Source organism: Oncorhynchus clarkii, unplaced genomic scaffold, assembly GCF_045791955.1.
Source record: "Oncorhynchus clarkii lewisi isolate Uvic-CL-2024 unplaced genomic scaffold, UVic_Ocla_1.0 unplaced_contig_3553_pilon_pilon, whole genome shotgun sequence".
NCBI lineage: Eukaryota > Metazoa > Chordata > Actinopteri > Salmoniformes > Salmonidae > Oncorhynchus > Oncorhynchus clarkii.
In genome coordinates, this window is record NW_027260972.1 from 172,569 (window position 1) to 187,883 (window position 15,315).

At 47.9% G+C, this 15,315-nt stretch overlaps 1 protein-coding gene across 1 annotated transcript in view; it reads left to right on the forward strand.

Annotated features, from left to right (window-relative positions):
• The first annotated feature begins 782 nt into the window (after nucleotides 1-782).
• LOC139402736 (dynein regulatory complex protein 11-like) overlaps nucleotides 783-15,315 on the forward strand; it is a 57,009-nt gene continuing 42,476 nt past the window's right edge. Inside the window, exons 1-3 of the mRNA XM_071146645.1 lie at nucleotides 783-1,104; nucleotides 1,290-1,412; nucleotides 2,882-3,076. Of these exons, the coding sequence (XP_071002746.1) occupies nucleotides 790-1,104; nucleotides 1,290-1,412; nucleotides 2,882-3,076 (633 nt within the window). The 5' untranslated portion in view covers nucleotides 783-789. The remainder of the gene's footprint in view (nucleotides 1,105-1,289; nucleotides 1,413-2,881; nucleotides 3,077-15,315) is intronic.

Consider the following 15,315-nt stretch of genomic DNA (forward strand, 5'->3'; position numbering starts at 1 on the left):
TATGGGTCAAATTAAGATCCTACATCTGTAGGCCTATAATGGTTATTTGTTGATGGCTGTTAGGGAGTGACATTAGGGATATCTAGCGGCCATTTTTGTTTTCTTCATGGCATTGATTGTTCTATGTGTCAACAAACTCACATTTTTACAACAGCTAGGCTGAGGTAGGAAGGTATTTTTATACCTACAGTAAATATCAACTATGACCAAGAAGACAAGTGCACCCCTCTCATTCCCAGGTGTTTTAGCCAGGTGGTGTTAGGCTTGTTTGAAGGTTTTGACTGACAAACCACCTGCCAGTTACTGCATGACAAAGAGAGGGTTATTGACAATCTACTGCAAAGTGCAAGAAATAGGTGTTAGAATCCTTCAATCCTTTTAATGGTACTTATCAGACATTACCTGGAGAGACAGCTCTGCCAAGGGCAGCTATCCTGAAGCAGGTGACGGTTCTACCTTGGCCTTGATCCGTCCAGAAAAGTAAGAGAGAAAAGTGATAGAGAAAGAGCCAGACATAGTAAGAAAGAGAACCCTCCCCTCGAAATATGTCCAATATGTCCATCCACATACGATATGCCCTTCCCCTTCGCTCTCCCTTCTCTTCCTCCTTCACTTCCCCTTCTCCTCCTTCCCCTCCTCCTTCTCCTTCCCCTCCTCCTTCTGTTTCCCCTTCACCTTTTCTCTCCTCCTGTTCTTTTTCCCTTCACTCTCACTTCTCCTCCTTCACTCTCCCTTCTGCTTCTCTTTCCCCTTCTCCTCCTTGTCCTTCTCCTCAGCTCCTACACCAGGATGTGGGTCCAGGCCCATGGAGCCTTGGAGGACCTTCTGGTGGATGAGCACCCTCCCACTGCCCCTCGGCCGCTGAAGGACCGGCTGCAGGTCTTCCAGGGCCTGGCCACCTTCTACCTGAAGTACCTGCAGATCTTCCGCAGCCTAGAGGCTGTCTACGACCAGATAGTTCACCCCCAGAAGAGACGCATGGTCAGGCACGTGTTGGACGGCGTGATGGGTAGAATCCTGGAGCTCAAGAACGAGATGGTGGAGCTGGAGTTCTCAGAGTTCCACTACTTTGATGATGTGCTGCAGGACCTCAAGCTGACACCTGTGAGTCAGTGGTACTGTACCGGGGACTGAGTGATAGGACGTGAAGGGGGAATGAAGAAAAGGAGTTTCTGTATCCTGACAGTCATTTTCAAAGTATTTGGAACTCACCCCTTTAACTCAGAGATTCTACCTTTTGAATCACACACAACGACAGAGAAATATTTATGCAATATTATATTTTGCAGGAGGACCTGGAGGTGCCCATCCCTCAGTATTTTGTGAGAGAGAAGATGCGTGTGCTGCGGGACAGAGAGAAGATGCTGGCTCATGTCATGGCTAAAGGGGGACACATTGAACAGGTTGAGCAGGTTAGAGAAACACACTATCAGACTCCCTTATGTAAGAAATTATTACAATTGTTATCATGAAATTCATTAAAATAAATACGGTTACCTCAGCCTAGATATATAGTGTGGATGTAGAATAAAATATTAAACTTAAACATTACTCTAGTCTCACACAGCAGATGTTTCTTCCCCAAGTTGTATGCCTGGGGAGGAGGTTAACATTACTCTAGTCTCACACAGCAGATGTTTCTTCCCCAAGTTGTATGCCTGGGGAGGAGGTTAACATTACTCTAGTCTCACACAGCAGATGTTTCTTCCCCAAGTTGTATGCCTGGGGAGGAGGTTAACATTACTCTAGTCTCACACAGCAGATGTTTCTTCCCCATGTTGTATGCCTGGGGAGGAGGTTAACATTACTCTAGTCTCACACAGCAGATGTTTCTTCCCCAAGTTGTATGCCTGGGGAGGAGGTTAACATTACTCTAGTCTCACACAGCAGATCCTTCTTCCCCAAGTTGTATGCCTGGGGAGGAGGTTAACATTACTCTAGTCTCACACAGCAGATGTTTCTTCCCCAAGTTGTATGCCTGGGGAGGAGGTTAACATTACTCTAGTCTCACACAGCAGATGTTTCTTCCCCAAGTTGTATGCCTGGGGAGGAGGTTAACATTACTCTAGTCTCACACAGCAGATGTTTCTTCCCCATGTTGTATGCCTGGGGAGGAGGTTAACATTACTCTAGTCTCACACAGCAGATCCTTCTTCCCCAAGTTGTATGCCTGGGGAGGAGGTTAACATTACTCTAGTCTCACACAGCAGATCCTTCTTCCCCAAGTTGTATGCCTGGGGAGGAGGTTAACATTACTCTAGTCTCACACAGCAGATGTTTCTTCCCCATGTTGTATGCCTGGGGAGGAGGTTAACATTACTCTAGTCTCACACAGCAGATGTTTCTTCCCCATGTTGTATGCCTGGGGAGGAGGTTAACATTACTCTCACACAGCAGATGTTTCTTCCCCAAGTTGTATGCCTGGGGAGGAGGTTAACATTACTCTAGTCTCACACAGCAGATGTTTCTTCCCCAAGTTGTATGCCTGGGGAGGAGGTTAACATTACTCTAGTCTCACACAGCAGATCCTTCTTCTCCAAGTTGTATGCCTGGGGAGGAGGTTAACATTACTCTAGTCTCACACAGCAGATGTTTCTTCCCCAAGTTGTATGCCTGGGGAGGAGGTTAACATTACTCTAGTCTCACACAGCAGATCCTTCTTCCCCAAGTTGTATGCCTGGGGAGGAGGTTAACATTACTCTAGTCTCACACAGCAGATCCTTCTTCCCCAAGTTGTATGCCTGGGGAGGAGGTTAACATTACTCTAGTCTCACACAGCAGATGTTTCTTCCCCAAGTTGTATGCCTGGGGAGGAGGTTAACATTACTCTCACAGTGTTGAGGTCCTGTCCCTCTTATGTCTATACTGCTGTCTGTGTCAGGAGGTGTCGGTTCAGACCATGTGTCTGGAGGAAGCTGTTCGGGTCCTTCAGGTTTGTGAGCGTGCACGGCAGGGTCGGCTCAGGCATCGCTTCATGAAGGAGATACGGCAGGCTGAGGAAGAAGGGAGCCAGGCCAAGAGCCAAACACCCATCAGCACCCTGGACCCCGACCAGGCTGCCACATGCATTCAGAAGGTAAGGAGTGTAGTACACTTATTGTTTCGTTTCTCATATGTTGTCCGCAAACTTTACTTTCAATACCAGGCCAACATCTCCAATTTCTGTTGAACAGTCCTGACTGATGTTTTAATACGAGTGAACCACTAAAGACACAGCCAACAGTCAGGGAAGCTGATTAACTGGGTTAAAGTAACTGTCCAGTGTTTCCAGATTTCTATGAAATATTACTTATAGTTAATTACAACATGAGTGAAATAGTTTTCCCTTTTCATTTATTAAGTATGTTAAAACGCAGCTTTTCTGTGTTGGAATGGTGTGGGCGTTACAAATATTCATGTAAGTAGACCACTGACTGGCCAGCTCATCCTCAGGATGATGACATCATCCTCTATAAGGAAATAATACGCATTTTTGAAATGGTCTGTTTGAGATACAAGTTTGAGTTGTTTTTTTTTTAAAGTGTTTTTTTCCCCCAATTTATACTTTGTCCACAAATACAAGTATTGGATGAGTTAACAACATTATTTGAGTATGAGTTAACTTTTAAAAGTGAGATTTTCACTGGAAATTTACTTTAATATGGTCACAAAGGGTTGTAGTTCATCCCACTCTCTCTAGTCAGAGGGTTGTAGTTCATCCCACTCTCTCTAGTCAGAGGGTTGTAGTTCATCCCACTCTCTCTAGTCAGAGGGTTGTAGTTCATCCCACTCTCTCTAGTCAGAGGGTTGTAGTTCATCCCACTCTCTCTAGTCAGAGGGTTGTAGTTCATCCCACTCTCTCTAGTCAGCGGGTTGGAGTTCATCCCACTCTCTCTAGTCAGAGGGTTGTAGTTCATCCCACTCTCTCTAGTCAGAGGGTTGTAGTTCATCCCACTCTCTCTAGTCAGAGGGTTGTAGTTCATCCCACTCTCTCTAGTCAGAGGGTTGTAGTTCATCCCATTCTCTCTAGTCAGAGGGTTGTAGTTCATCCCACTCTCTCTAGTCAGAGGGTTGTAGTTCATCTCACTCTCTCTAGTCAGAGGGTTGTAGTTCATCCCACTCTCTCTAGTCAGAGGGTTGTAGTTCATCCCACTCTCTCTAGTCAGAGGGTTGTAGTTCATCTCACTCTCTCTAGTCAGAGGGTTGTAGTTCATCTCACTCTCTCTAGTCAGAGGGTTGATCCCACTCTCTCTAGTCAGAGGGTTGTAGTTCATCTCACTCTCTCTAGTCAGAGGGTTGATCCCACTCTCTCTAGTCAGAGGGTTGTAGTTCATCCCATTCTCTCTAGTCAGAGGGTTGTAGTTCATCCCACTCTCTCTAGTCAGAGGGTTGTAGTTCATCCCACTCTCTCTAGTCAGAGGGTTGTAGTTCATCCCACTCTCTCTAGTCAGAGGGTGGTAGTTCATCCCACTCTCTCTAGTCAGAGGGTTGTAGTTCATCCCATTCTCTCTAGTCAGAGGGTTGTAGTTCATCCCACTCTCTCTAGTCAGAGGGTTGTAGTTCATCCCACTCTCTCTAGTCAGAGGGTTGTAGTTCATCCCACTCTCTCTAGTCAGAGGGTTGTAGTTCATCCCACTCTCTCTAGTCAGAGGGTTGTAGTTCATCCCATTCTCTCTAGTCAGAGGGTTGTAGTTCATCCCACTCTCTCTAGTCAGAGGGTTGTAGTTCATCTCACTCTCTCTAGTCAGAGGGTTGTAGTTCATCCCACTCTCTCTAGTCAGAGGGTTGTAGTTCATCCCACTCTCTCTAGTCAGAGGGTTGTAGTTCATCTCACTCTCTCTAGTCAGAGGGTTGATCCCACTCTCTCTAGTCAGAGGGTTGTAGTTCATCTCACTCTCTCTAGTCAGAGGGTTGATCCCACTCTCTCTAGTCAGAGGGTTGTAGTTCATCCCATTCTCTCTAGTCAGAGGGTTGTAGTTCATCCCACTCTCTCTAGTCAGAGGGTTGTAGTTCATCCCACTCTCTCTAGTCAGAGGGTTGTAGTTCATCCCACTCTCTCTAGTCAGAGGGTGGTAGTTCATCCCACTCTCTCTAGTCAGAGGGTTGTAGTTCATCCCATTCTCTCTAGTCAGAGGGTTGTAGTTCATCCCACTCTCTCTAGTCAGAGGGTTGTAGTTCATCCCACTCTCTCTAGTCAGAGGGTTGTAGTTCATCCCACTCTCTCTAGTCAGAGGGTTGTAGTTCATCCCACTCTCTCTAGTCAGAGGGTTGTAGTTCATCCCACTCTCTCTAGTCAGAGGGTTGTAGTTCATCCCACTCTCTCTAGTCAGAGGGTTGATCCCACTCTCTCTAGTCAGAGGGTGGTAGTTCATCCCACTCTCTCTAGTCAGAGGGTTGTAGTTCATCCCACTCTCTCTAGTCAGAGGGTTGTAGTTAATCCCACTCTCTCTAGTCAGAGGGTTGTAGTTCATCCCACTCTCTCTAGTCAGAGGGTTGTAGTTCATCTCACTCTCTCTAGTCAGAGGGTTCATCCCACTCTCTCTAGTCAGAGGGTGGTAGTTCATCCCACTCTCTCTAGTCAGAGGGTTGTAGTTCATCCCACTCTCTCCAGTCAGAGGGTGGTAGTTCATCCCACTCTCTCTAGTCAGAGGGTTGTAGTTCATCCCACTCTCTCTAGTCAGAGGGTTGTAGTTCATCTCACTCTCTCTAGTCAGAGGGTTGTAGTTCATCCCACTCTCTCTAGTCAGAGGGTTGTAGTTCATCCCACTCTCTCTAGTCAGAGGGTTGTAGTTCATCTCACTCTCTCTAGTCAGAGGGTTGATCCCACTCTCTCTAGTCAGAGGGTTGTAGTTCATCTCACTCTCTCTAGTCAGAGGGTTGATCCCACTCTCTCTAGTCAGAGGGTTGTAGTTCATCCCACTCTCTCTAGTCAGAGGGTTGTAGTTCATCCCACTCTCTCTAGTCAGAGGGTTGTAGTTCATCCCACTCTCTCTAGTCAGAGGGTGGTAGTTCATCCCACTCTCTCTAGTCAGAGGGTTGTAGTTCATCCCATTCTCTCTAGTCAGAGGGTTGTAGTTCATCCCACTCTCTCTAGTCAGAGGGTTGTAGTTCATCCCACTCTCTCTAGTCAGAGGGTTGTAGTTCATCCCACTCTCTCTAGTCAGAGGGTTGTAGTTCATCCCACTCTCTCTAGTCAGAGGGTTGTAGTTCATCCCACTCTCTCTAGTCAGAGGGTTGTAGTTCATCCCACTCTCTCTAGTCAGAGGGTTGTAGTTCATCCCACTCTCTCTAGTCAGAGGGTTGTAGTTCATCCCACTCTCTCTAGTCAGAGGGTTGTAGTTCATCCCACTCTCTCTAGTCAGAGGGTTGTAGTTCATCCCACTCTCTCTAGTCAGAGGGTTGTAGTTCATCCCACTCTCTCTAGTCAGAGGGTTGTAGTTCATCTCACTCTCTCTAGTCAGAGGGTTCATCCCACTCTCTCTAGTCAGAGGGTGGTAGTTCATCCCACTCTCTCTAGTCAGAGGGTTGTAGTTCATCCCACTCTCTCCAGTCAGAGGGTGGTAGTTCATCCCACTCTCTCTAGTCAGAGGGTTGTAGTTCATCCCACTCTCTCTAGTCAGAGGGTTGTAGTTCATCCCACTCTCTCTAGTCAGAGGGTTGTAGTTCATCCCACTCTCTCTAGTCAGAGGGTTGTAGTTCATCCCACTCTCTCTAGTCAGAGGGTTGTAGTTCATCCCACTCTCTCTAGTCAGAGGGTTGTAGTTCATCCCACTCTCTCTAGTCAGAGGGTTGTAGTTCATCCCACTCTCTCTAGTCAGAGGGTTGTAGTTCATCCCACTCTCTCTAGTCAGCGGGTTGGAGTTCATCCCACTCTCTCTAGTCAGAGGGTTGTAGTTCATCCCACTCTCTCTAGTCAGAGGGTTGTAGTTCATCCCACTCTCTCTAGTCAGAGGGTTGGAGTTCATCCCACTCTCTCTAGTCAGAGGGTTGTAGTTCATCCCACTCTCTCTAGTCAGACGGTTGTAGTTCATCCCACTCTCTCTAGTCAGAGGGTTGTAGTTCATCCCACTCTCTCTAGTCAGAGGGTTGTAGTTCATCCCACTCTCTCTAGTCAGAGGGTTGTAGTTCATCTCACTCTCTCTAGTCAGAGGGTTCATCCCACTCTCTCTAGTCAGAGGGTGGTAGTTCATCCCACTCTCTCTAGTCAGAGGGTTGTAGTTCATCCCACTCTCTCCAGTCAGAGGGTGGTAGTTCATCCCACTCTCTCTAGTCAGAGGGTTGTAGTTCATCCCACTCTCTCTAGTCAGAGGGTTGTAGTTCATCTCACTCTCTCTAGTCAGAGGGTTGTAGTTCATCCCACTCTCTCTAGTCAGAGGGTTGTAGTTCATCCCACTCTCTCTAGTCAGAGGGTTGTAGTTCATCTCACTCTCTCTAGTCAGAGGGTTGATCCCACTCTCTCTAGTCAGAGGGTTGTAGTTCATCTCACTCTCTCTAGTCAGAGGGTTGATCCCACTCTCTCTAGTCAGAGGGTTGTAGTTCATCCCACTCTCTCTAGTCAGAGGGTTGTAGTTCATCTCACTCTCTCTAGTCAGAGGGTTGTAGTTCATCCCACTCTCTCTAGTCAGAGGGTTGTAGTTCATCCCACTCTCTCTAGTCAGAGGGTTGTAGTTCATCCCACTCTCTCTAGTCAGAGGGTTGTAGTTCATCCCACTCTCTCTAGTCAGAGGGTGGTAGTTCATCCCACTCTCTCTAGTCAGAGGGTTGTAGTTCATCCCATTCTCTCTAGTCAGAGGGTTGTAGTTCATCCCACTCTCTCTAGTCAGAGGGTTGTAGTTCATCCCACTCTCTCTAGTCAGAGGGTTGTAGTTCATCCCACTCTCTCTAGTCAGAGGGTTGTAGTTCATCCCACTCTCTCTAGTCAGAGGGTTGTAGTTCATCCCACTCTCTCTAGTCAGAGGGTTGTAGTTCATCCCACTCTCTCTAGTCAGAGGGTTGTAGTTCATCCCACTCTCTCTAGTCAGAGGGTTGTAGTTCATCCCACTCTCTCTAGTCAGAGGGTTGTAGTTCATCCCACTCTCTCTAGTCAGAGGGTTGTAGTTCATCCCACTCTCTCTAGTCAGAGGGTTGTAGTTCATCTCACTCTCTCTAGTCAGAGGGTTCATCCCACTCTCTCTAGTCAGAGGGTGGTAGTTCATCCCACTCTCTCTAGTCAGAGGGTTGTAGTTCATCCCACTCTCTCCAGTCAGAGGGTGGTAGTTCATCCCACTCTCTCTAGTCAGAGGGTTGTAGTTCATCCCACTCTCTCTAGTCAGAGGGTTGTAGTTCATCCCACTCTCTCTAGTCAGAGGGTTGGAGTTCATCCCACTCTCTCTAGTCAGAGGGTTGTAGTTCATCCCACTCTCTCTAGTCAGAGGGTTGTAGTTCATCCCACTCTCTCTAGTCAGAGGGTTGTAGTTCATCCCACTCTCTCTAGTCAGAGGGTTGTAGTTCATCCCACTCTCTCTAGTCAGAGGGTTGTAGTTCATCCCACTCTCTCTAGTCAGCGGGTTGGAGTTCATCCCACTCTCTCTAGTCAGAGGGTTGTAGTTCATCCCACTCTCTCTAGTCAGAGGGTTGTAGTTCATCCCACTCTCTCTAGTCAGAGGGTTGGAGTTCATCCCACTCTCTCTAGTCAGAGGGTTGTAGTTCATCCCACTCTCTCTAGTCAGACGGTTGTAGTTCATCCCACTCTCTCTAGTCAGAGGGTTGTAGTTCATCCCACTCTCTCTAGTCAGAGGGTTGTAGTTCATCCCACTCTCTCTAGTCAGAGGGTTGTAGTTCATCTCACTCTCTCTAGTCAGAGGGTTCATCCCACTCTCTCTAGTCAGAGGGTGGTAGTTCATCCCACTCTCTCTAGTCAGAGGGTTGTAGTTCATCCCACTCTCTCCAGTCAGAGGGTGGTAGTTCATCCCACTCTCTCTAGTCAGAGGGTTGTAGTTCATCCCACTCTCTCTAGTCAGAGGGTTGTAGTTCATCTCACTCTCTCTAGTCAGAGGGTTGTAGTTCATCCCACTCTCTCTAGTCAGAGGGTTGTAGTTCATCCCACTCTCTCTAGTCAGAGGGTTGTAGTTCATCTCACTCTCTCTAGTCAGAGGGTTGATCCCACTCTCTCTAGTCAGAGGGTTGTAGTTCATCTCACTCTCTCTAGTCAGAGGGTTGATCCCACTCTCTCTAGTCAGAGGGTTGTAGTTCATCCCACTCTCTCTAGTCAGAGGGTTGTAGTTCATCCCACTCTCTCTAGTCAGAGGGTTGTAGTTCATCCCACTCTCTCTAGTCAGAGGGTGGTAGTTCATCCCACTCTCTCTAGTCAGAGGGTTGTAGTTCATCCCATTCTCTCTAGTCAGAGGGTTGTAGTTCATCCCACTCTCTCTAGTCAGAGGGTTGTAGTTCATCCCACTCTCTCTAGTCAGAGGGTTGTAGTTCATCCCACTCTCTCTAGTCAGAGGGTTGTAGTTCATCCCACTCTCTCTAGTCAGAGGGTTGTAGTTCATCCCACTCTCTCTAGTCAGAGGGTTGTAGTTCATCCCACTCTCTCTAGTCAGAGGGTTGTAGTTCATCCCACTCTCTCTAGTCAGAGGGTTGTAGTTCATCCCACTCTCTCTAGTCAGAGGGTTGTAGTTCATCCCACTCTCTCTAGTCAGAGGGTTGTAGTTCATCCCACTCTCTCTAGTCAGAGGGTTGTAGTTCATCCCACTCTCTCTAGTCAGAGGGTTGTAGTTCATCTCACTCTCTCTAGTCAGAGGGTTCATCCCACTCTCTCTAGTCAGAGGGTGGTAGTTCATCCCACTCTCTCTAGTCAGAGGGTTGTAGTTCATCCCACTCTCTCCAGTCAGAGGGTGGTAGTTCATCCCACTCTCTCTAGTCAGAGGGTTGTAGTTCATCCCACTCTCTCTAGTCAGAGGGTTGTAGTTCATCCCACTCTCTCTAGTCAGAGGGTTGGAGTTCATCCCACTCTCTCTAGTCAGAGGGTTGTAGTTCATCCCACTCTCTCTAGTCAGAGGGTTGTAGTTCATCCCACTCTCTCTAGTCAGAGGGTTGTAGTTCATCTCACTCTCTCTAGTCAGAGGGTTGATCCCACTCTCTCTAGTCAGAGGGTTGTAGTTCATCTCACTCTCTCTAGTCAGAGGGTTGATCCCACTCTCTCTAGTCAGAGGGTTGTAGTTCATCCCACTCTCTCTAGTCAGAGGGTTGTAGTTCATCCCACTCTCTCTAGTCAGAGGGTTGTAGTTCATCCCACTCTCTCTAGTCAGAGGGTGGTAGTTCATCCCACTCTCTCTAGTCAGAGGGTTGTAGTTCATCCCATTCTCTCTAGTCAGAGGGTTGTAGTTCATCCCACTCTCTCTAGTCAGAGGGTTGTAGTTCATCCCACTCTCTCTAGTCAGAGGGTTGTAGTTCATCCCACTCTCTCTAGTCAGAGGGTTGTAGTTCATCCCACTCTCTCTAGTCAGAGGGTTGTAGTTCATCCCACTCTCTCTAGTCAGAGGGTTGTAGTTCATCCCACTCTCTCTAGTCAGAGGGTTGTAGTTCATCCCACTCTCTCTAGTCAGAGGGTTGTAGTTCATCCCACTCTCTCTAGTCAGAGGGTTGTAGTTCATCCCACTCTCTCTAGTCAGAGGGTTGTAGTTCATCCCACTCTCTCTAGTCAGAGGGTTGTAGTTCATCCCACTCTCTCTAGTCAGAGGGTTGTAGTTCATCTCACTCTCTCTAGTCAGAGGGTTCATCCCACTCTCTCTAGTCAGAGGGTGGTAGTTCATCCCACTCTCTCTAGTCAGAGGGTTGTAGTTCATCCCACTCTCTCCAGTCAGAGGGTGGTAGTTCATCCCACTCTCTCTAGTCAGAGGGTTGTAGTTCATCCCACTCTCTCTAGTCAGAGGGTTGTAGTTCATCCCACTCTCTCTAGTCAGAGGGTTGGAGTTCATCCCACTCTCTCTAGTCAGAGGGTTGTAGTTCATCCCACTCTCTCTAGTCAGAGGGTTGTAGTTCATCCCACTCTCTCTAGTCAGAGGGTTGTAGTTCATCTCACTCTCTCTAGTCAGAGGGTTGATCCCACTCTCTCTAGTCAGAGGGTTGTAGTTCATCTCACTCTCTCTAGTCAGAGGGTTGATCCCACTCTCTCTAGTCAGAGGGTTGTAGTTCATCCCACTCTCTCTAGTCAGAGGGTTGTAGTTCATCCCACTCTCTCTAGTCAGAGGGTTGTAGTTCATCCCACTCTCTCTAGTCAGAGGGTGGTAGTTCATCCCACTCTCTCTAGTCAGAGGGTTGTAGTTCATCCCATTCTCTCTAGTCAGAGGGTTGTAGTTCATCCCACTCTCTCTAGTCAGAGGGTTGTAGTTCATCCCACTCTCTCTAGTCAGAGGGTTGTAGTTCATCCCACTCTCTCTAGTCAGAGGGTTGTAGTTCATCCCACTCTCTCTAGTCAGAGGGTTGTAGTTCATCCCACTCTCTCTAGTCAGAGGGTTGTAGTTCATCCCACTCTCTCTAGTCAGGGGGTTGTAGTTCATCCCACTCTCTCTAGTCAGAGGGTTGTAGTTCATCCCACTCTCTCTAGTCAGAGGGTTGTAGTTCATCCCACTCTCTCTAGTCAGAGGGTTGTAGTTCATCCCACTCTCTCTAGTCAGAGGGTTGTAGTTCATCCCACTCTCTCTAGTCAGAGGGTTGTAGTTCATCTCACTCTCTCTAGTCAGAGGGTTCATCCCACTCTCTCTAGTCAGAGGGTGGTAGTTCATCCCACTCTCTCTAGTCAGAGGGTTGTAGTTCATCCCACTCTCTCCAGTCAGAGGGTGGTAGTTCATCCCACTCTCTCTAGTCAGAGGGTTGTAGTTCATCCCACTCTCTCTAGTCAGAGGGTTGTAGTTCATCCCACTCTCTCTAGTCAGAGGGTTGGAGTTCATCCCACTCTCTCTAGTCAGAGGGTTGTAGTTCATCCCACTCTCTCTAGTCAGAGGGTTGTAGTTCATCCCACTCTCTCTAGTCAGAGGGTTGTAGTTCATCCCACTCTCTCTAGTCAGAGGGTTGTAGTTCATCCCACTCTCTCTAGTCAGAGGGTTGTAGTTCATCCCACTCTCTCTAGTCAGCGGGTTGGAGTTCATCCCACTCTCTCTAGTCAGAGGGTTGTAGTTCATCCCACTCTCTCTAGTCAGAGGGTTGTAGTTCATCCCACTCTCTCTAGTCAGAGGGTTGGAGTTCATCCCACTCTCTCTAGTCAGAGGGTTGTAGTTCATCCCACTCTCTCTAGTCAGACGGTTGTAGTTCATCCCACTCTCTCTAGTCAGAGGGTTGTAGTTCATCCCACTCTCTCTAGTCAGAGGGTTGTAGTTCATCCCACTCTCTCTAGTCAGAGGGTTGTAGTTCATCTCACTCTCTCTAGTCAGAGGGTTCATCCCACTCTCTCTAGTCAGAGGGTGGTAGTTCATCCCACTCTCTCTAGTCAGAGGGTTGTAGTTCATCCCACTCTCTCCAGTCAGAGGGTGGTAGTTCATCCCACTCTCTCTAGTCAGAGGGTTGTAGTTCATCCCACTCTCTCTAGTCAGAGGGTTGTAGTTCATCTCACTCTCTCTAGTCAGAGGGTTGTAGTTCATCCCACTCTCTCTAGTCAGAGGGTTGTAGTTCATCCCACTCTCTCTAGTCAGAGGGTTGTAGTTCATCTCACTCTCTCTAGTCAGAGGGTTGATCCCACTCTCTCTAGTCAGAGGGTTGTAGTTCATCTCACTCTCTCTAGTCAGAGGGTTGATCCCACTCTCTCTAGTCAGAGGGTTGTAGTTCATCCCACTCTCTCTAGTCAGAGGGTTGTAGTTCATCCCACTCTCTCTAGTCAGAGGGTTGTAGTTCATCCCACTCTCTCTAGTCAGAGGGTGGTAGTTCATCCCACTCTCTCTAGTCAGAGGGTTGTAGTTCATCCCATTCTCTCTAGTCAGAGGGTTGTAGTTCATCCCACTCTCTCTAGTCAGAGGGTTGTAGTTCATCCCACTCTCTCTAGTCAGAGGGTTGTAGTTCATCCCACTCTCTCTAGTCAGAGGGTTGTAGTTCATCCCACTCTCTCTAGTCAGAGGGTTGTAGTTCATCCCACTCTCTCTAGTCAGAGGGTTGTAGTTCATCCCACTCTCTCTAGTCAGAGGGTTGTAGTTCATCCCACTCTCTCTAGTCAGAGGGTTGTAGTTCATCCCACTCTCTCTAGTCAGAGGGTTGTAGTTCATCCCACTCTCTCTAGTCAGAGGGTTGTAGTTCATCCCACTCTCTCTAGTCAGAGGGTTGTAGTTCATCCCACTCTCTCTAGTCAGAGGGTTGTAGTTCATCTCACTCTCTCTAGTCAGAGGGTTCATCCCACTCTCTCTAGTCAGAGGGTGGTAGTTCATCCCACTCTCTCTAGTCAGAGGGTTGTAGTTCATCCCACTCTCTCCAGTCAGAGGGTGGTAGTTCATCCCACTCTCTCTAGTCAGAGGGTTGTAGTTCATCCCACTCTCTCTAGTCAGAGGGTTGTAGTTCATCCCACTCTCTCTAGTCAGAGGGTTGGAGTTCATCCCACTCTCTCTAGTCAGAGGGTTGTAGTTCATCCCACTCTCTCTAGTCAGAGGGTTGTAGTTCATCCCACTCTCTCTAGTCAGAGGGTTGTAGTTCATCCCACTCTCTCTAGTCAGAGGGTTGTAGTTCATCCCACTCTCTCTAGTCAGAGGGTTGTAGTTCATCCCACTCTCTCTAGTCAGCGGGTTGGAGTTCATCCCACTCTCTCTAGTCAGAGGGTTGTAGTTCATCCCACTCTCTCTAGTCAGAGGGTTGTAGTTCATCCCACTCTCTCTAGTCAGAGGGTTGGAGTTCATCCCACTCTCTCTAGTCAGAGGGTTGTAGTTCATCCCACTCTCTCTAGTCAGACGGTTGTAGTTCATCCCACTCTCTCTAGTCAGAGGGTTGTAGTTCATCCCACTCTCTCTAGTCAGAGGGTTGTAGTTCATCCCACTCTCTCTAGTCAAAGCCGAACCACCTCTTGATGAATTGCTCAAAGATGGGTAACAGAATACCATCTGTATAAAACTCTGCTAGACACTTGGACTGAGTCCAAGTCCAGATCGATGGCTGCTTTTACTTTGTATGGAGACATGGATCCAAGTGATATAGTTTTCTGCCTGCTTTGCAAAAAGGCACAAGAACTCCATCTCAACAATGTTATCTCAATGTCACCTCTCTGTTGTTGGTTGGTTCAGAACCAGAGTACCACCTAGATGTTCTCGTACTGACACCCAGATGTCAAAACGCGGGGTCATCACATTACATGATCAGCAAGGTCATGGAAACAAACACCTAAAATTCAGACTCCCTTTCAGTTCCCCCCACCATTCTCTCTCATCGGCCCAAGTGTAAACCATCTCTGGCCTAACAAAGCCGCTGGGCACATTGCTTTCACGGAGGAATCGGGTGTGTAGATATTTTATGGAGAGGTTGGATCATGTATCGTTATAATAATGTGGCATGGCTGAGGTAGTGACAAGTGGTTCTGTTGACCTGACCTGTTAGGGTTCATGTTCAGGTCAGAGCGCTGGGTCAATGTTAATCCCTGTCTTGCACAAGGGACGGTATCGACCAAACACTGTTAGACAAACCTGACTTTGTAAGCAGCACCTTGGTAGAACAGGACACTACTTTTATATCAGATGACACCACCACTGTGACTGATACATAGAGGCTCATTCCTCCCTGCAGTAGAGTTACATTCCTTGTCTATGTGGAATGTATTGTAGCAGACCAGACAAAGAGAGGGGTCTCTTCTACGGGGGGGGGGGGGGACAGGTGTTATCATGAGTAGCGTCTGTCTCCTGGATATTAGCTGCCTGCCAGCCCCCGGGTCCTGAGTGTTTGGCATTTGTCGGGCTCTGCTCAGCTGTTCATGCAATGCAGTATGGGCATGCTGGTTATAAAATCCCCTTTTGTCTGTCCCCTTGTGTTGTGTTCAACTTGTCTCGTTTTATGTTCTATGTGTGTCTTGATTTGGGTTCTAGGTATGTATTTTTGTGTTCTAGGTGTCCTGTTTGTCTGGTGTGTTCTAGGTGTCCTGTGTTGTGTCCTAGCTGTCCTGTTGTTCTGGTGTGTTCTAGGTGTCCTGTGTTGTGTCCTAGCTGTTCTGTTGTTCTGGTATGTTCCAGGTGTCCTGTGTTGTGTCCTAGCTGTCCTGTTGTTCTGGTGTGTTCTAGGTGTCCTGTGTTGTATCCTAGCTGTCCTGTTGTTCTGGTGTGTTCTAGGTGTCCTGTGTTGTGTCCTAGCTGTCCTGTTGTTCTGGTATGTTCCAGGTGTCCTGTGTTGTGTCCTAGC